This window comes from Psammomys obesus, unplaced genomic scaffold (assembly GCF_907164565.1).
Source record: "Psammomys obesus unplaced genomic scaffold, mPsaObe1.curated_primary_1811, whole genome shotgun sequence".
Taxonomy (NCBI): domain Eukaryota; kingdom Metazoa; phylum Chordata; class Mammalia; order Rodentia; family Muridae; genus Psammomys; species Psammomys obesus.
In genome coordinates, this window is record NW_026590405.1 from 5130640 (window position 1) to 5151569 (window position 20930).

A 20930-nucleotide genomic window follows, 5' to 3' on the forward strand; every position below is an offset into this window, starting at 1 on the left:
AGAAGAAGAAGAAGAAGAAGAAGAAGAAGAAGAAGAAGAAGAAGAAGGGAAGGGAACATTCTGGGTCCCTCTAACACACACCCGAGCAGGGAGCTCTCTGCGCGCTGTGCTCCAATCCGCAGAGCAGATGGCATTCTGGGGCAGAAAGCCACCTCCCCTGTGTCTTGCCACCGCAGAACCTCCAAGGCATTCCGCACAAGCTGGGGAGTGGCCTGGGAGTTCGGCTTGCCCCCAGTGCGTCTAATTGCAATCTGCGATAATTGCTGCCGCGCCAGGGGCCTGCGCGGACGGGTCTGCTGGGCGGAGGAAGGTAAATCAGAGATAAGTACATGTTTTTCAGTGGAAAGAAAATGCAGTCCCTGGGCTAGCGATTACCAGCTGAGACATCAGGAACCATTTGCAAAACACCGTCACCAGGAAGATGACAGCCAATGTCTACCCACTTGTGGCAAACAAATGGAAGAGGAATCCATCAGCTACCGTGGAGGGTTTTGATTCTGACTTTGTCTCCAGCAGTTGGAGGCTGGGGCTTTAAGGAGAACAATAGAAGACAGGTGTGGTGGCACAAGCCTCAGATTCCCAGCCAGCACTTGGGAGGCAGAAGCAGGCAGATTTGTGAGTTCAAGGCCAGCCTGGTCTATGGAATGCATTCCAGGCCAGTCAGAGAGATCTTGTCTCAAGAAACTAAAACAAACAAACCAAAAAAAAGAAAAAAAAAAAAACCCACAAGAGAGCTGGGACTAAAGAAGGCAAATAAATGGCTGTGGCCAGAGGAGAAAGGAGCAGCTGCTGGGGAGAAAGGCTTTAAGATGGGAGCCTCTCAAGGCCCAGAAGCATTGACAAGAAGGTGAACTGAGGGAGGTTGGGAAACCCAGGCAGGATGGAGCCCCTGAGGAGCCAGGAAATGAGAAACCGAAACTGAGGATTGGCCTCAGTGGGAGAAGGGAGTACGTGGACGTGGAAGCAGGCATCCGCACACAGATGGCGGAAGGTGAAGGGATGGACGCTCTCTGGCTCTGATTTCTGAGTAGGAGGTGAGAGGGTCACTGTTTGGGTAGGGGGTAGAGGAGCTGGGATGGCTGAGAAAGGCTGGCAGGCACCAAAGAGAGGTGGAAAATGTAGGAACAGTGACTCCATAAGACAGGTGCCAGGAGGGCGATGGTCAACCAGGCGTTTCAGCCAGTTTATGAGACATGGCGGGTGGGGGCAGGCTCTGGAGCGCAGAGGAGCGTCTATCTCAACAACAGTAATTTGTCTCTGGGGTCCTGGGAAGTTCTGACTTGTCTCAGAGAGAAACAAAAGAAGCTGGAGAGCCAAACTTGGAAGCAAAACCAAACCAAAGCCTCAGTGTCTAAAGGCCCTTGTGGAGGAAGAAGACTTTGTGATGGAGAGCTGGAAGGCAGGAAGCAGAGCAGGAGAGCATGACAAGGAGAGAGAGAGGCCTTGGAAGTGCCTTGGATCGTAAAGGCTAGAGAAGGGTTCAAGGTTATCCCTAAGTACATAGTGTATTAAGGTCTGCCTGGACTCTAGCAGAACCTATCTAAAATAGTAATAATAACAACAATAATGTGTGCGTGTGTGGGTGCACGCGTGTGCGAGTTCTTGTAGAGAATCTGAGTCCAGCTCTCAGCATCTGTAAGGTGGCTCCCAACTGCCGGTACCGTCAGGATCTGGCGCCCTCTTCTGGTGTGCACCGAAAGCCTGTGGTACGCAGACAAACATGGCAGCAAAACACCCACACACATAAAGCAAAAATGAAGATTCAAAATACACACAACCCGCCAGGCACGGTAGGTGGCGTACATCTGTGATCCCTGTTCTCGGGGAGGCAGAGGCTGGCGGATCTCTGTGAGTTCGAGGCCAGCCTGGTCTACAGAGCGAGTAGACCAGCACTGGAGGGAGAGAGAAAGACAGAGCACACAGCTCATCTGTATGACCTACAAACATTTCTAGGAAGGGGTGCGCTCCGTGGCTCACACCTGTAATCCCAGCAGGTAGGCGGATCTCTGTGCGTTTGAGGCCAGCCTGGTCTTACAGAGCTAGTTCCAGGACAGCCAGGGCTACACAGAGAAACCCCGTCTCAAACGAAAAGCAAACAAAACATAGCCACTCGTCCACCTTGATCTCCAGCCGCAGAGCCTCCCTCCCAAGAGTCTGTTCTGGAACTGGTTTCTTAGGCATCTTTCTGTATTCTTTGCATATACAGGCGCACCCTGCTGTAATCTCCTTTTGAAAGCACCATCTGAGAAAAAAGACAGGCCTGGCTACTCCAATCCCACTGCGGGGGCTAAAGCAGAATTTCCAAGTATGAGGTCAGCCCCAGCTACATAATGAGGTCCAGACCAGATGAGGTACAGCAGGGCCTCATCTCAAAAACAGAGGGGGAGGGGCGGGAGAGAGTGGGAAGTGCTCCTAACTCCTGTCAGTATATATATACATGTGATCATTTGTTAATGTTGTGTGTGTGTTTGTGCAGGTACACACCCGGCCGGCAGAGGGCAACTTGTTAGGAGTCAGTTTTTTTCCTTCCCCGTGTAGAAGCCAGGGATTGAACTCAGGTCACCAAGTTTGACAGCAAGTACCCATCTCCACTCAGTCACCTCACCAGCCCTGAATTATATTTTTTAGTGTCTGTGTGTGCCTTACCAGTGTGCCTGCAGTGGCCAAAGGGAGTCAGGTCTCTGATTGAATTCAGGTCTTCAGGCTTTTAAGGGCTCAGCCATCTTGCCATCTTTTTTTTTTTTTTTTTCCCTGATAGGGTCCCATGGAGCCCAGGCTGGCCTTGAACCATCCAAGGATAATCTTGAACTCCTGACCCTCTTCCTTCCAAGAGCTGGAGTTACATCGGGTGCCAGCATGTTTGCCTAGGTGGATCTACGTTGCTTACTATTTTAAATTTGTACCACATTTAAGTACTATTTAATTAATAAATAAATCCCAGCAGAGGCAAATCATCACCCCTGAGTTCCAGGCCAACATGGGTGAATTAAAACAAAAAACAAAACAAAAACACTGCGTTTGTGTGTACGTGTGAGTTAATACGTTTTAAAAAACCTTTAAATGAGTCATTTTTGCAAGGTTCATTTGTAATACAAGCAGCCACTCCCTAATTTGCTTTGGAAATGTTGACATTTGCTTACCGGATTTTCTTAAATCATGAAAGACCAACATCTGCGAACCACACCCTGAACGCTTAAGTTTGCCACTGACAAAACCAGCCAAGCAAGTGTGAGGTTGCGAAACAAAGCCCCAAAGGTAGCCCAGAGAGGCTGAGCAGCTTGGGGGAGGGAAAGAAGGGGACACCACACCCCCAGCCTCCAAGAAGGGACTGTGGAGCACTTCTTCATAAATTTCTTTCTCCTTTCTTCATAAATCAGAAAACTAGCACCCAAGCCTAAGAAAGACGGGATCATGCCTTTTGCCTTTTTTTTTTTTTTTTTTTTTTTTTTCAAAAAAAGGGGAGAATTGGCCTGGAGAGCTGGTTCAGGGGTTAAGAGTGCTTGCTGTTCTTGCAGAGGATGCAATTGAATTCCTGGCACCCACATCTCTCACAACTGCCTTAGTTCCAGGGGATCTGACACTCTCTGGCCTCTCCACAAGCCCCTGCATGGACACAGTACACATTAACTCACACAAGTGCACACGAATGCATATACAAATAAACAAAACCTTTAATTAAAAAGGGGGACATAAGTTTCTATACCCAGTTATTGCTCCCATCTGCATAAAGATGAACAATGTACTAATTCATTTGCTAACTCTGTGGAAGGGGAAGAAAGGGATGAGGGAATGAGCCTGGCCTCGCTGGCTTACACATCCTTAGAATCCCAATACCTGAGAAATAGAGGCAGGATGATCAGGGGTTCAAAGCCAACCTTGATACATAGTGAATCTGAGGCCAGCCTGGGCTACATTAGACTTTTTCTCAAAAAACAAACAAACAAACAAACAAACAAAAAAAAAAAAAAACAGAAAAAATAACAAAAAAATGGAGGGGGGGAAGATTGGACAAAAGAGGAGTATGAATTTTACTTTAAATTTTTTATAATCGTTAATCTATTATTTAAACAAAACAAAGGTTTTAGAAGAAGAGATTGGGGTTAGCCTCAGTTCTGTATCAGAGCTCCTGCCTGGCATGGGCAGTGTGGCCAGCATCTGTGTCCTAGGCGAGCACTGGAGGGAGAGAGAAAGACAGAGCACACAGCTCATCTGTATGACCTACAAACATTTCTAGGAAGGGGTGCGCTCCGTGGCTCACACCTGTAATCCCAGCACTCAGGAAGCAGAGGCAGGCGGATCTCTGTGCGTTTGAGGCCAGCCTGGTCTTACAGAGCTAGTTCCAGGACAGCCAGGGCTACACAGAGAAACCCTGCCTGGACAAACAAACAGACAAACAAACAAACGGGCTGGTAGGAGCAGGAGCGAGGCCCAGTGGTTAGGAGCACACACTTATGCATACCACACTCTGTACATACACACAATTGAAACTGAGTCTTAAAAAGAAAAGGAGCAGGGTGAGGATGTAGTTCAGTAGATGGCACGGCACGTTCCTCCAGCGTGTGTGTAGGCCTGTCCAATTTCCAGCATAGCCTAAAGGCTCACTCCTTTAGTGCAGCGCTCAGGAGGCAGAGGCAGGCTGAGCTCTGTGAGTTCTAAGCCAGCTAGTGCTACGTACATAGTGAGACCCAATTTAAATAAAGAAATACAGAAACAGAATGAAAGGTGGTTTTATAGATGGTTGTGAGCCACCATGTTGTTGCTGGGAATTGAACTCAGGACCTTTGGAAGAGCAGCCAGTGCTCTTAACCTCTAAGCCATTTCTCCAGCCCCCTGGAAGGTGATTTAAAAAAAAAAAAAAGAAAAAGAAAGAAAGAAAGAAAAAAAAGATTTCTTTATTATTTATACAGTAATTCTGCCTGCATCCCAGCAGAGGGCATCAGATCTCATTGTAGGTGGGTGTAAGCCACCATATGGTTGCCGGGAATTGAACTCTGGATCTTTGGAAGAACAGAGAACAGCCAGTGCTCTTAACCTCTGAGTTTTGTCTCCCACCCAAGAAGATGTTTTTTAAAGTCCCAGTGACAAGAAATTTCTCTTCCCCATGGGCTGGTACCCCAGAGGGCTACAGTGTCTGCACTGTTTAACATAGCTTTCCCCAATTCCTTATCCTAGTGGTTCAGGACACAGAGCTTCCTTTAATTAACATTCCAGAGGGCTCGAGATTCTCCTTTCTGATCATGAGCTCAGTCCCATAGACAACTGCCTGCAACTTTTCATCTGGGAGAGCTCTGAGCTGAGCTGGCGCCTTCTGTCAACTGTGCAAGAGAGTGGCCTGGAGCCTGTCACTCCCCTGTGACTCTTTGGTCTATTTTCAGTATTTGGTACACTTACAGCTCCTCGAAAACCAGGCTCTTGAAGCCATACGAAGTCAACCAGGTGATCTTTTTGCCCCTGGTGTGTCTCCTAAACCCAGATCCTGACCGTGGTCATGGTTGCCGGAGGACACATTTAGGGAAATTTTCTAAGAAAGAATTAGTTTTATTTTTTGATTATGTGTAAGTGTGTTTGTCTTTTGTGTGGGTTAGGGCACACAAGTGCAGGTGCCCACGGTGGCCAGAAGGTGGTGCTGGAGCTGAAGTTACAGAAAGTGGGGCGGTCCTTTGCAAGAGCAGTTCTTGCTCTTAACGGCTGAGCCGTCTCTCTAGCTTCTACTTTTAGAGAAATGGTAATCTCTACCAACCCTCTCAAATGAATTTTGGAAAATCCTGTGCAGTATGTGACTCTGATGAAAAGTCACAGGGCTATTAAAGGTTCTGAGAAGTCCTGCGATAAGGAAACTCACATGACTTTACTCAGCCCACCACTTTGCTTCACCTTAGACACGGGATACGTGGAGCCAAAACAGTTCTGTCTGCAGGGAATGTATGAATCATTCATCAGCTGGCAGTGAAAATCGTTTCTGGTCTCTGAAAATCTGGGAAAATTTAGACGTCTCCCCCCCCCCCCCCCCCAAGGAGCTGGAGGGCCTCATGATTCACACGGCTCTCCACCCCTCCCTTCGAAAGCCTCAGCAACTCCCTTGACTCCCGGGGAGCTTCCCAGCCAATAGTGAGGTCAGTGGATATCCTATCCTCTTCATTTCTGGCTTCTAGATTTCTTTTTTCTCCCGGGGACTTGTTTCCTCACTCTTACTCACCAACTAGAATTCGTTTCTTCTCTTCCCTCCGAGTCCTGCAGGCTAACCATGTTGGCACATTTCCCTCCTTCTTGTTTGTTTGAAGACAGGGTTTCTCAGTGTAGCCCTGGCTGTCCTGGAACTTGCTTTGCAGACCAGGCTGGCCTATAACTCAAGAGATCCACCTGCCCCTGCCTCCTGAGTGCTGAGGTTAAAGGCATCTGCCACCACTTCTGGCTTAAGTTTATTTATTTTTGAGACAAGGTTTCACTGTGTAGCCCCACGCACGCACACACACCCCCTCTCCCAACATCTCAGACCCCACCTGCAGCAGGCTACAGAACACGTCTCTCTGAACAGTGAGGTAAGCTTTCTCTCCCTTTAATGCCGGTGAAATTCAGTTTCTATTCAAATCTCTTCCCAATACATCCTGGTACAGGGTGTGTGTATGTAATCCAGTCCGACCTGGTTTTGGATTCCTGCCCAGTCAAACAAAATTGTCTCACCCAGTGAGCTTATAGGGAGAACCTCCTATTTACCGTCTAATGTCTATACACAACTAGGGGTACATAGGCGCCAACCCAGACGCATCATGGGAAGGAGCTTGTGCAGGAAAAAAAATGGTTACATGAGCTAATCTGTCAATGAGAACAGAAAGCCACCCTCACTACACCTAGAGTGAACATTCTTCTACTGAACCTCAGGAAAGAGAATCCCAGTCACCATGACCCTGCTCCCTTGAAGTGTTGTAGGATCTGTTATGTCCCTTTGCTGTAAGGGGTTTCCTTTCCTGCTACTCTAGCATATCCAAGTAAGAGACCAAGAACTTGGGAACCCCCAGTTCTAACCTCATATATCAGTGACACTCCCAGGCTGGACTCGAACCAACTCAGAGATCTGTTTGCCTATATCCTCATTTCTGGGTTATAGGCATGAACCACCATGTCTGCTTAGGCATCCCCTTAAACCTGTCCCTACCTCCAACACCCTATACCCCGCCCCCCACCTTAATCTCTTAGAGACCTCAATTTAGGAAAATTCAAGACTCATGGCTTTGGTGTTGAAAATAATTTCAGGATTACCAGCTTGTATAAAGCAGAGTTGAGGTTTTATTAAAAATTGAAAGGTTGTTGGGGTGGTGGTGGTGCATGTCTTTAATCTCAGCTCTAGAGAGGCAGAGGCAGGTGGATTTCTGTGAGTCTGAGACAGGTTTGGTCTCAGAGTGAGTTCCAGGACAGCCAGGGTGATACAGAGAAACACACACATGTAGGAAAGAAAGAAAGAAAGAAAGAAAGAAAGAAAGAAAGAAAGAAAGAAAGAAAGAAAGAAAGGAAGGAAGGAAGGAAGGAAGGAAGGAAGGAAGGAAGAAAGAAAGGGTGTTGGGTGTGGTGGTGCACACCTTTAACCTCAGCCCTCTGGAGGCAGAGGCAGGTCAGGGGGATCTCTGAGTTCAAAGCCAACAGGGTCTACACAGTGAATTCTGCCAGAGTTCTCAGTTCCCAGCACCCATGTCTGGTTGCTCACAGCTGCTCCAGCCCTTGCATACAGGTGGCAAACACCCCCCCAACCCCCCCCCACCCCCCCCCCCCCCCCCCCCCGCCCCCCCCCATCCCCCCCCTATACCCCCCCCCATACACCCCCTCCCCCGCCACAATCACATCCATATGTCATCCCACATCAGCATCTCCCTAGCTGTGGTCTTGGCAGAGACCTAGGGCTGCTGTCCTGCTCGCTGCTCCGAGGTGGTAGCTGCAGCAGCAGCATGTCCTGAGCTGCAGCAGCATGTCCTGAGGGCCGGTGAGAAAGGCAGGGCCTGGCTTCTACCCGACCTCTGAACTAGAATCTATTTTCCCTCCTGGTGAAGGCAATCAGACCCATGCTGGGCCAGCATTCTGCCTCTGAGTTACACAACCCAGCCCCTAGAATTTGCTTGTTTTTAGAAAGAAAAATATCTTTAATTAGATCTAGTTATGTGTGTGCATGCGTGTGTGTGTGTGTGTGTGTGTGTGCGCGCGCGCGCGCGCGCGCGTGCATTCGAGAGCACCCAGATAGAGGACCTGCCCAGGTTATGGACAGTTACGAGATGTCTGCCATGGATGTTGGGAACCAAAGTTGGGTCCCCCGCACAAGCAGTTTGTGCTCTTAAACACTGAGCTCTCCACTGGCCCTGTCTTGCCCCTCCCACTTATTTTTTAATTTGTATGTATGGGTGTTTTGCTTGTGCATTACACGTTGGCATTGCTGGAGGAGGCCAGAGGAGAGCATTCAGGTCTCCCGTGGACCAGACTCACAGATGGTTGGGAGCCATCTGTGCATGCTAGGAACTGAACTTGGGTCCTCTGCAGGAGTGATATATGTATTTAACTGTTGAGCCCTCTCTCCAGCCCTGGCTGGCTTTTTTAAAAACCAGTCTTAGGGAAGTATTTGCATGCACACCAGAGTCTGAGAAGCACCAGGCTGCCTTCCTGAGCTGTTATGGAAAGAGCATTCCGAGGGGCTGATAGAGCTGCCTCTGTGGGTGGGGCACCGGTGTCGGGGCTGCCGTGTCTGTCCTATGAGCTCCAGCTGGTGCAGTATCCACATGTGGGCTCGAGGAGGAGGCAGGTGATGGCTGTAGGACAAGGAATGACAGGGGACAGCATTGGAAGAGAAAGTAGGCCGAGAGGTTAGAAACTGACGGGCAGATGGAGAGGACAAGCTTTAGCCAAGAAACCCTAGTCCAGCGGGGGCTGAGACTCCAACCGGGTCCTCTGGAAGAGCAGCCAGTCATCTTCAGTCCTGTTTTTGTTCTGATTTTTTTGGACTAAAGGAAACTTGGCTTTGGAGAAGACACAGTCAAGTCTCTCTCAGACCATGAAGGAAATAAAGTCTGGGATTTCATGCTTGAGGAAAGCCAAATGCTATCGTCTTGCTGGTTAGAAAAGGGTGAATCAGAACACAAAATGCTCAGGGAGTGAGTAACAGAAGGAGCGCGTTTCTGTTGCTCCCAGAGGGTCCCTTTGCACGGAGACTGGGACCTCGTGTTACTCATTGTTTTAGGGAGTTAAACCTTTCCAATCCAGGACAGTGTGCTCGGTTCTCTGGGAATGAATGAGAGCCTTTCAGGTAAGTTCTGTGCAATGGCGAGGTCTAACGTCTGAGAGCTCACCTGATCCCAAGCAAAGCGCGTTAATCCAAAAATAGGTAGGACCAAGGGTTCCAACAGACCTGTGGCCACAATGATCTGAGGTCAAGGAGGATGGGGGAAAAAGTCTGATTGAATTTCACAGAACTAAAGACATCCTCACACGCGTGCATGCCAAAAGCTACACCCCAGTCACGGTAGTTGATGCATTGGTGTAGTTGAAAAAGAGCCAAAGTCAATTTCCGGGTGTTGAGATGCCTGTCTTATGTAAGACATTGAGGGAAGCTGGGTGGGGGCTGGCTTTTACGGAACTTCACTGTTTTCATTTTGTAACTTCTGACGGGTCTATAATTATTTCCCCCTTCCCCCCCCAAAAAAAAGTAACAAAACAAAGGCTTACTAGCCCGGCCCAGCCCAATACCCGGTGCCCGCCTCACATTGCTCGCCCCTGGCCTCTCTAAGACTCCCGGGCTGGGCGCAGCCCTGCCAGGGGTGAAGATGTGGGCGGGGCGCCGGCGCGCACGCGCAGCCCTGCTGCCGGGGAGGGAGGGGGGAGCGCCGGCGGTGGCGCATGCGCAGTCTCGTCCGCCGCGTCCCCTCGCCGCGGTCTGAGGGGTACCGGGGAGCCTTGGCCCCTCCGCGCTGCCGTCTCTTCCGGCAGTTGGGCTTCTTCCTGTTGTCGTCTCCCGTCGCTGCTCGGCGGCCGCGCTCCCTCGGGGACCCCGGCGCTTGGCGGTCGCTCTCGGGCGGCCCGCACGCCGCGTCAGCGCCGTCGCCGCCCGCCCCGCGCCCCCGTCGCCCGGGTCCGGTGAGTGTCTCGCGGCCGGCGGCTCCTGTGCGCTCTGGGGCGCCCCTCCCCAGCCTCCCGGCAGCGCCCCCTTGGCGGTCCCCCCCTCTCCCCGTCTCGGTCCGCGCCGGCCGTGCAGCCGGGACGGGCAGCCGCTGTCTTCTGCCCTCGCCGCCAGCTTTGGGCGCCGGCTGCCGCCCGCCCGTCCCCCCCTGGGACCTCGGGCGGACCCGATCTTCACCTTGGCCTCCCCTCCCGGGATGCGGGAAGCCGAGGGTGTCTGAAGTTCGAGGTCCTCTGGGTAGGTGTGGGACCTTGGGGGCTGTCCCCCTGATTCGCGGTTAGTTTAGCGGGCACTGGGCTACCCCGTCACCTTAAGGTCACCCCAGATGGCCTGAGGACTGTCAAGAACTGGGAGAAGGCACCGAGCTGGAGGACAGGAAAAAATGGCTTTTAAGAGCCAGAGGAGAGAAGTGTGCCAGAAGGCGCTTAACGGTTGCCAGCGGCGCCCCGAAGAGGACCCAGGGACACGGGAGAATCTTGTTCTTCGAAGTGACGAGGAAGGTCAGCCTGATAGACCCACTGCTTCCTCTTCCTTCGGCTCACCTTGGCGGTGAACTAGCCAGCACGTGCGGGTTTCCCTAAACAAACAAAAAAACCCACAAGAGCGGCTCCCGCCCCCGCCCCAAACATTAGATAGATACCAGCTTCCTTCATCAGGACAGCTCTGTCCTCCGGCTCTGCGCACCATAGCATCATGCGCCCACCAACCAACCAACCTGGTTTTGAGACCGGGTCTCACTGTGTAAGTATGGCAGGCCTGGAATTAGACCAAGGTGGCCTCGAACTCACAGAGATCCTCCTGCCTCCGCCTCTCGAGTTGCTGGGATTGAAACCGCGTGCCACTTGTGACTCCATTGTTGAGGCCTCCGCTTGAACTGTCCAGTGAAAGATAATAGACCTCTTGGTCACAAAGAAATAAAATGTCGGTTAAATGGTGCTGTAGAGATGGCAGTACCATTGCCAAGTCAACCAGCCAGGCCTAACTCTATGGTGAATAAACTGGTTCTCACTTGAGCTCATTCCGAGTCCACAGTCCTTAATAGTGAGTTTTATGAAGAGTGTGTATCCTTTGCTAATTAAAAAGCAAACAAAAACCAATAACCTTCCAGACTTTCTTGCCCAACCTTCCCTAACTTTGCAGAGTGGAAGGAGACAAAGAGATAGGACTCCGGTGGTGGCTTGTGGGTCAGGGCAGGAAACTTGAATTATGGAAAGCAGTAGGGAAAGCCCTCTCTCATAAGATGCACTTGGTTGACCCAGTAAACCGTAAATTACTATTGGGCAATATTAATTGTATCTTTTGATCAAAGGTTATTAGAATTAGGCTAAACCATTTACGAGTGGCGGTAGAGAGAAGGGTTTGAACAAAGGTCAGAAGGGCCAGGTGTGGTGGTACACACCATCACTGGGGAGGCAGAGGCAGGCTGATCTCTGAGTTCCAAGGCCATCGTGGTCTACATAGTGAGGCCAAAGGGAAAGGATAGTGGAGCCCTTAGCATTGCATTAGGTATTGGGCGAAAAATAGAGAAGGTTTTGTTGACTAGGCTATTTGGCATCTTTGCATGTACAGAATGTCCTATTGACCTCATCTTTTAGTTTTTTCAAGATTGGGTCTCATTATGTACCTCTGGCTATTGTAGAACTCAGTCTGTAGACCAGGTGGCCTTTGAACTCACAGAGACCTGCCTGTCTCTGTCTCCCAAGTGCTGGGATGAAAGGTGTGCCCCCTGACGCTCAGCTTCCTGTGGGTCTTTTTATTTTATTGATTGATTGTTTTTTGTTTTTTTTGGAGACAGGGTTTCTCTGTGTAGCTGTGGCTGTCCTGGAACTTCACCACCTGGCCCCATGGATCTTTTTAAAGTGTAGGGAGTAATGTGGGTGACTTCTACCCCCCTTTTTTTTCTGTTTTGGGATAGCACCCAGGCCTTTGTGCATGCTGGGCAGGCACTATTCAAATGAACAACTTCACTAGCCCACGCCAGAGCTTTGTTGTCCAGGCCTTTATATACCAGTCTGTAAATGTTCTCTTCCTTTCCACAGCCTTGTTGACAACTAGAAATCAGGAGCTTGCTCAGCTCAGACTTACTGAGTACTCACTGTAGGAAGGCATTGCCTGACTGCATGCCTGTTGTCTTTCTCTTCTAACTCTGAGCTGGATCGTCAACCTGTACATAATCTTAGCTGTTAAAATATTACTGCCTGTAGAGCTGGATGTGGTGGCTCATGCTTGCAATCCCAGCATTTGAGAAGCTGAGGCAGGAGGATTGCCGTGAGTTCAGTGCCAGCCTGGTTTACCAAGTGAAGTCGTCTCGCACTTTCTGTGTGCACGCACATGCACATACATACACAGTAACTGTGTGTATGTAGACTCTCCAGAAAATTTGAGACACCTTTCACCTTATTTTAAATTTTTGTATGTGCCAGGGTGGGGTTTAGAGCGAGGTGGCTTTCCATGGCAAGTGTGTGGAGGCCAAAGGGCAACTTGTGGGAGTTGGTTTTCTCCAATGCTCCTGTGGGTCCCAAGCATTGAACTCACGTCTTTAGGCTTGGTGGCAAACACTTCTAACCTGATGCCATTTTACTGCCCGTTTTTTTTTTTTTTTCTTGGTCTGGTTTTAAGTATTCTCCCCAAGCATACTTAGAGTGCATGTGGTTTTCATTGTGGGTGGAGGGTGTGCAGGCTGACAAACAAGAAACCACACCCAGACTTTATAAACCAGACGGTTTTTTTCCCCCTCTGCCGTTATTCTAAAAGCAGCACGCTTCTTCAGTATTGGTAAGAACTTCCCTGTTAAAAAACAATGTGATACTTTAAGGTACTATTTTTAAGTAATTCAGTGTTTTGGATTTATGAATACTTAAACTTTTGTTGTCTGGATCAAAATGTTTAGCACTAAAGTAGATTCTTGATTTTGAATCTCTGCTCTGAATGCATTATTGCTTATATAGTTTTTGTCTGAAAAAAACAAAAACAAAAAAAACAACAACCCCCCGCAAACCAAAAAACTACTGCCTTGTTGACAGCCAGCACTCAAATGAGACCAAGGCAGATGGGTCACTGTGAGGCCAACCAGGCCTGCTTCGGCAGTGCGAGGCCGGTCAGGGCTTCATAGCAGGGCTCTGTCCCAGAAAAACAGAACAACCACCAAACCAAGGAAACACAACCAGCTACAGATGCTGTATTAAGCCTTCCTTCTCCCCCTCTTAATAATAACAAGTGTCTTTACATTCTTTACAAGCCTTAGTCTAATCCACGAGACAGTTGTCCAGGGAGGACCTTCAAATGTGTTTTCATAAAATGTGCCTTCTTGGAAAATGGCTTCCTGCTCCTCCTGAATTCTGCTGTGCTTTCTGTTGGGGTGAAAGGATAGAATGGGGATCACTTGGCATGGTGGTGCACACCTGTAGCCCCAGCCTTTGGATGGTGAAGGGTAGTGGGTTCCTGGCCAGCCTTGGTTAGGTAGTGATACCCTATTAAAAACTCCAGGGGAGGGAGGGGAAGGAAGGAAATAAATTAGTTAGACATCAAGAAAGCTGGCGAAGGGTAAACTGTTGAGTGCTGTTGCCCACGCTGGAACAGTCCAGTAACAGTTTGGCCGAGTATGGTAATAGAGGTTATTTGGTGGAAAGTGAGATTTTAAATTTAAGAGAGAAAACATTTTATGGACTTTTAGACCTGTAGAGTTTTGTTTTGTTTTAAAGTGTAAAACAAGGAAGTTGGGATCGCTGATTTTTAAGGAATCTTTGAGCACTAGAGTTGTGATTCAGTTTTCCTCTTTGTACTAGTGTTTTTTAAATTGTCGTAATTAAAAGTTACAAAATCAAGTAATAAACATTTATCAAATACCTATAGGTGAGTCAGAGCACATACATATCTACAGACCAGCATTTTAGTCATAAAGTCTTTTAATCGTAGAAATAAAAAATCTAAGAATACCTGGTATATCACAGAAAAATATAGTCTAGAATAAAATCATCTTATTTCCTGCAGTTAAACCACTAATAACACTGACTTCTTGTGTGTTTCTATAGCCCAGGCTGGCCTCTAACTCATGGGAGCTGAAGATGGCCTTGAACTCCAGAGCCTCCTGCATCCACTTCCTAGGACAGCAAGCCTATGCACACCTGGCCTCCTTCCTTTAAATAATTGAATAGATTTTGCCAGGGCTTTTCATACTTCAGTTAGTTCTGTTATGTATTTATTCATATTATTTCTAGTTTTCCTGTGTAATTCAAATGTTTTATTGAGCTGGACAGTGGCTAGTCCCAGCACTGGGAGGCAGAGGCAGGTGGATCTTAGAGTTCGAGCTCAGCCTGGTTTAGAGATCAAATTCCAGGATAGCCAAGACTACACAGAGAAACCCTGTCTTAGGAAAAAAAAAGTTTCATGGAACTAAATTAATATAGGAATTTTTTTTAACACATGAATCTTTATGAATTGTCATTTCAAGGTAGTTTTCTAGTTGGGAAGAATGAAATTATGTATAATTGTGTGTATATATGTATATACACTTTTTGCTTGCTTTGAAATAGTGTGTTAGTTTTTTGTTTTTGTCAACTTGGTACAAGTTAGAATCACCTAAGAAGAGGGAACTTGAGTTGAGAAAACACTTATCAGATTGGCCTGTGTGCAGGCTGGTGGGAAATTCTCGAATGATGATTGATGTGGAGAGGCCCAGGTCACGGTGGGCAGTGCAAGCCCTAGGTTCTGGGTATGCGAGAAAGCAAGCTCAGTAAGCCACAGTGGGCGAGACAGTAAGCAGCGCTGCTCCATGGCTTCTGCTTTCGTCCCTGCCTCCAGGCTCTTGCCTTGAGTTCTGTCCTCACTCAGTGGACTATGACATGGGATATGTAAGCCAAATAAACCCTTTTCTCTCCAAGTTGCTTTTGGTTTTGGTCTTTATCAGAGCAGCAGAAGCTCACTAAAACCGGGTATCATGTGCCTGGATCTCCTGAGTACTGGGATTACCGGCATCTGACACCGTGCCTGGTGACTTCGTTTTGTTTCCTTTTGCTGTGATAAAATGCTTGACAGAAACAACTCGAGGGAGAAAGAGTGTATTTGGGTCACTGTGGAAGTCACGGAAGAGTGGACTCGAAGCAGCTGTTGACGTCACACCCACAGTTGAGACTAGAGAGCCGTGAATTAAAGCTGTCTGCTGGCGCTCAGCCTCCTTCTTCAGTCTTTAAATAGAAAAAAGGGTTTGTGTGTGGAGTGGACAGATGTGTATGCACAGCAGGTGTAGACCTGAATAGGGTGTCAGATTCCCTAGAGCTGGAGTTCAGGTGGATTTGAGTTGTCTTATGTGAGTGCTGAGACCTGAACTCTGGTCCTCCGCAGGAGCAAGTTCTCTTAACTGCTGAGCCATCTCTGGCTGTCTGGTGCCACCCACAGTGGGCAGTTCTTTCCACATCAGCACAATAATAACAATAATAATCTCCAGAGACATGTTCACAAGCCAACCCAGTCTAGACATCTGTCGCTGAGATTCCTTCCCAGGCAGTTCTTGTGTCAAGCCGACAGTTACAACTAACCACCGCGCCGCCTTGCTTGCCTGGCTCTTGATTTGTATTGTTTGTCCTCCAGAAAGAGTGAACCAATTTATGTCTGTGCCAAGGGGCTGGGGGGTGTTGATTGTTGCGCACTGACCCCGCTCTGGCCCTGTCCTTCCAGCGGCCATGGCAATGACAGGCTCCACACCTTGCCCCTCCATGAGCAGTCATACGAAGGAAAGGGTGACAATGACCAAAGTGACACTGGAGAACTTTTACAGCAACCTTATCGCTCAACACGAGGAACGAGAAATGAGGTAAAGAGTTTTGCTTGAAAACATTGTGTTTTGGGGCTGGGGTTGTTGCTCAGTGGTAGAGTGCATACCTGTCACATACAAGGCAAAACCCAAAACAGAAACAGTGGAGAAAAACTTGCTGTTTTTACATGTTGTAGGGGCCTATCCATTATATAAAAGGAGACCAGGGTAGCAGCAGCTACATTGTAGCCTAGCTGTTACCGTGGGATGACAGTGTGACAAATTTCTACATCTTTTCTATTACAACTTATCTGCTGGTCAGTAACCCAGAATTCTATTACATTATAAAGGAAATAATTTGGTCGTCTCACTGCGCTCATCATTAAAGCAGTGTGCTCTCAGGGAGTAGCCTCCTGGGACTTTGAGCCCTGTCTTGTGAGTAGCAGCTGTATGAGGCTGGAGCTTGTTCGTGAAGGTCTTTTTGGTGTGTGAGCTCCCTCACCAGGAAAGTGGGGATAACACTGTCTGGAGGGACTGCTAGGGAATTAGCGCTAACATGTGAGTACGCGACATTTTACTGACAGTGAATGATGATAGTGATAGCTGAGAGTTGTTTAAAAAACAAACCCACAAAAGCCTGCTGGCTCTCACTGTGCAGCCCTGGCTGTCCTGAAAGTTCCCTTGTAGGCTGCCCTTGAATTTACAAAGATGCACCTTCCTCTGCCTCCTGAGTGCTGGGATTAGAGTCATGTACCACCACTCCCAGCTTTACCCCAGTTAAAATACCAGCTTGACTTTTTTTTTTTTTTTTTTTTAAGGTAGACTTTCTCTGTGTAGCCCTGTCTGTCCTGGAACTCAGTTTATAAACCAGTCTGGCTTTGAACTCAAAGATCTACCTGCTTCTGCCTCCTGAGTGTGGGGATTAAAGGTTTGTGTCACCACACCCAGCTGTAGTCTTGACTGTTAGTGAGTTTCAGGAGTTTTTTATGTACTCCAGATACAGCTTTTGTCCTGTGTTCTATCAACACTCTCCCAGTGTGTGGCTTTCCCATCATTTTTGTAACTATATCTTTATGTGAGCAGACATTTAAATTTTTTGATGAAGCCAATTTGCCTTTTTTTTAAATTAAGATTTTGTTTTTCATTTTTTAAACTTGTGTTCCTATGAGTATATACCACGTGTTTTCAGGTGCTGAGGAAGACAGGAGTTACAAGTGGTTGTGGGCCTCCTGGTGTGTGTGCTAGGAATTGAAATTGTCCTCTACAAGGGTAGCAAATGATTTTTAACTTTTGAGCCATCTCTCCAGCTCCATTATTTTCTTAAGAAATTTTGCGTTGCATTTGTTATTTTTGTTTGAGAGCTGAACATGCATGTTCATATCATGGCATGTGTGAGGAGGTTGATGTCCTGAGTCAGTTCTAACCTTCCACCATGAATGTTGGTCCTGGGGATTAGACTCAGGCTTCACGGTGCCTCTACCCACTGAACCATCTTGAGGAGGCTGAGCCTCAAGATTTAGTTCCACGATCGTAATAAGTTTGTGTGTGAATAAGGGTATGTGCATGCTGTGGCTCATGTGTGGAAGTCCGATGACAGCTCGCAGGGCTCCGATCTCTCTTTCCATCTTTCCATGGCTTCTGGGCTCAGACTCAAACTGTGTTGGCCAGCTTGTCCAGCAAACACTTCTACCTACTGGGCTACCTTGTCCTCCTGTAGGTGTGCATTGTATTAGGTGAGATTTGAGGTATAACTCTTCCTTGTGGGTATAGAGTTATTTCCACCTAAGATTGTTTTTGGACGTTGTAAATTCTTCACAGTTTTTTTTTTTTTTTTTTTAAAGAAATTTATTAGGCTTGTCAGAGTATACAGAAAATTCAGAGATTATGACTGGAGTTATATTGAATCTGCACATCACTTTGGGATGATTGTTGTTGTGACAATGCTGAAGTTTCTGGTTCATCAACATCATATGCTTGTCCACTTTATAAATCTTTTTGGGGGGGCTAATGAGATGACTAAGGGGTGAAGAGCAACTGTTGCTCTTGGAGGACCTGTGTTCAGTTCTCAGCACCTATATGGTGGCCAGCAACTTTAACTGCAGTTTCAAAGGATCCAGCTCCTTCCGGCCTCCATGGATATCAGCCATGCACATGGGGCACTGACGTTCATGCAGGCAGAAGACCCACAGCTTCCACATAAAGTGAAAATAAATCCTTTTTAAAAAACAAAAAACAAACAAACAACAAGATCTCTCCATGTAGTCCTGGCTGTTCTGGAACTCAGTATGTAGACCAGACTAGCCTGGAACTCACAGAGAGCTTCCTGTCTCTGCCCCCATCTCCCAAGTGCTAGAATTAAAGACATACACCACCACCCTCAGCCTGAAAATACATCTAAAGAGACTTTTTTTTTTTTTTTTTTTTTTTTTTTACAAAACTTTCTCAAAGCAGTGTTAGTGTGTAGTTTCTACATATTAATTGCTTTTCTACATCTGGTATTTTTATACAGTTGCAAATATTTAGAATCTTAACCAGGCAGTGGTGATGCACACCTTTAATCCCAGCACTTGGAAGGCAGAGTCAGGCAGATCTCTTGAGTTCAAGGCCAGCCTGGCATACCACCTGAGTTCCAGGACAGCCAGGGCTACACAGGGAAACCTTGTATCAAAAAACAAACAAAGCAAGACAGACAAATTAGAGTGCTGTCGCCTGGCCACTTGCTGCTGCTGTTTTATTGTCACTAGGCAACAGCACATCCTAAATTCGTTCATGTGCCCCAAGTTGCAGAAGTTTCAGCCCCATGGTCGGCTATGGAGAGTGGCTCTCATGGAAAACAGCAAAGTAGTGACAGGGAAGGGCGTGGGCAAGAAGCAGCGCCAGGAGCATGTCCCCATAGCCCACCACAGTTCCTTGACCTCCTAAGAGGCAGTTCAGACTTTGAGTGCGTTAATGGAGTAAACAGTCGTTAGGTTAGAGCCCTCAGGATTTGTGGCAAATCTCTGGGCACAGTACAGACACTTAGACAATGTCTTCAAAATCACTCTCTCCTTATAAATCTTTTTGATGACATGTTCTTTTTTTTTTAATCCAATAGTGGGTTTGGTTAGTGAGTGTTATGTTTTTGCTTGAAACAACAGTGATTGGCAAGGGCTCCCCTCAGCGAATAACTAAGGTGACCTTGTTAGAAATGACTTTTTAACCTTTTGATAGTAGAGGAGAATTACTACATTTTAGTGACAGTTGATAATGGGTTATTTTGAGAATACGTACTTTGAGAGTACACCTAGTAATATATGATGGAGTCTTGAAATACTGAATTTTGGACCAATAAATTTTGAGAGCAAATAATACAATTTTCCCTTCATACTTTATTCCTTATCTGATACAAACATTTAATTAATTTATAATTAACATTAATTTTGAACACTCACATATAATTTTTGTACTGTTTCATTTTAATAGAACACTAAGGTTTACGTTATTTCATTCATTTATTTGATACAATCTCACAGGTACCCTTGGCTGGGCTTTTGTCAATCCCCTGTCTCAGCTTCCGGAGTGATGGCATTATAGGCATGTGCTATCCCGTCCTGCTAAGGTTTTACTTTAAACGAAGAACTTACTGTATGGGGAGATATGTCTAAACTCTGGAGACAAAGGGCGAATAAAACTCATTTGGGAATTATCTCTTGTCTACAAGTAAAATAGGAGTTGAGCCGCTTCATGGAAATCCTATGGCAAGTTCCACAGGCTGAGAATAGTTCACTTTCTGGGCATGGCGGCCCACTGCCACTTGGGAGACAGTGGCAAGAGGGTCAGGAAGTCAAGGGCAGCCTCGGCCAAGTGCTGAGTTTAGGGTCTGTCTGACTACATGAGACCCTGTCTAAAGTACCAGCAAAACAAGAGTTAGCATGTTACCCTGTGCCCTGTGGGCTTCCGGTCGCCTGCCGCAGGTGCTCTGCCGTTCCTGTCGGCTGTTTGCCTCCTCTGGCCCCTTGGCTTCCTTCTTCTCTAGAGCAGCTACGGCCCTGCGCTCTCTGCGTACAGTAAGTGCCCAGTACGCACCGGCAAGTACCTAGTCAGGGACAAGAATAGTCTGGATAGTTTATAGCCATCTAATCAAAACCAAGGAAACAGGCATTTCCTCTGACAAAACATTGTCTGTTTTTTCTCCCTGAAGACTGTTATGCTGGATTAATTAAAGCCACAGACGTAACTTAATGTAATGATGGTTGCCCATCTCCACTGAAGTGGTGCTTTACTGTCTAGGAGGATATCTGTGCTGCAGGTTTTCACAGAGTCTTACCCATGGGCTCTCAGTGTAGTCAGTGGTAGAGCACTTGTTTAGTGTGCGCAAGGCTTGGAGTTCAATCCCCAGGATTGACAGAGGAGAGGAAATGAGGAACAAAGGGAAAAGAAGGAAGAGAGGAGGAAGAGGAAAAGTAGAGAGAAGAAAAACTGTTTTTCTTAAAGATGCAGTGTTTCATGTGATCTGAATCTCAGTAGAATGTTAGTGAAGGTTCATAATCCAGGGTCAGTTTTATTTAAGTCCTAGGATGTGAAGTCCAGCCCTTCTAGTGGTCTCTACTGACTAAATATCAAACTAGGGTTTGGGTCTGAAGAACTAATATATTTACATTTTCAACAGTTGCATAATATTAACTTTCAGGGGTTTTCTTAGGCATTTCCCAGTGTTGATCATGGAGATACAATCAAATTATTTTAATACTACTTTTCTTGTTTTTATCTGTCTCATCAACAGAAATTAGAAATGTATTTGCTTAGCTTTTGTAGAGTTGACCAACCCTCTTTTATCCTTACTAGCTTTGAATGGGGCTGTGCCAGGAAGGGAGCCTAGTTAGATAAAGGGAGCAGGTTATAAGTCACGAATGTGTCTGCACACTGTTGTATGACTGAGGTCCTTAAAAAGTACCCTAGAGGGGCTGGAGAGATGGCTCAGAGGTTAAGAGCACTGCTTGCTCTTCCAGAGGTCCTGAGTTCAATTCCCAGCAACCACATGGTGGTTCACAA

The 20930-nt window shown here is 47.2% G+C and overlaps 1 protein-coding gene across 2 annotated transcripts in view; it reads left to right on the plus strand.

Moving 5' to 3' along the window:
- Window positions 1-9890: 9890 nt before the first annotated feature.
- Stk38 (serine/threonine kinase 38) overlaps window positions 9891-20930 on the plus strand; it is a 38961-nt gene continuing 27921 nt past the window's right edge. Inside the window, exons 1-2 of one of the 2 annotated variants that reach the window (XM_055607077.1) lie at window positions 9891-10107; window positions 15824-15959. In XM_055607077.1, coding sequence (XP_055463052.1) covers window positions 15829-15959 — 131 coding nt within the window. In that variant the 5' untranslated portion in view covers window positions 9891-10107; window positions 15824-15828. The remainder of the gene's footprint in view (window positions 10108-15823; window positions 15960-20930) is intronic. The other variant, XM_055607078.1, reaches the window with a different exon arrangement.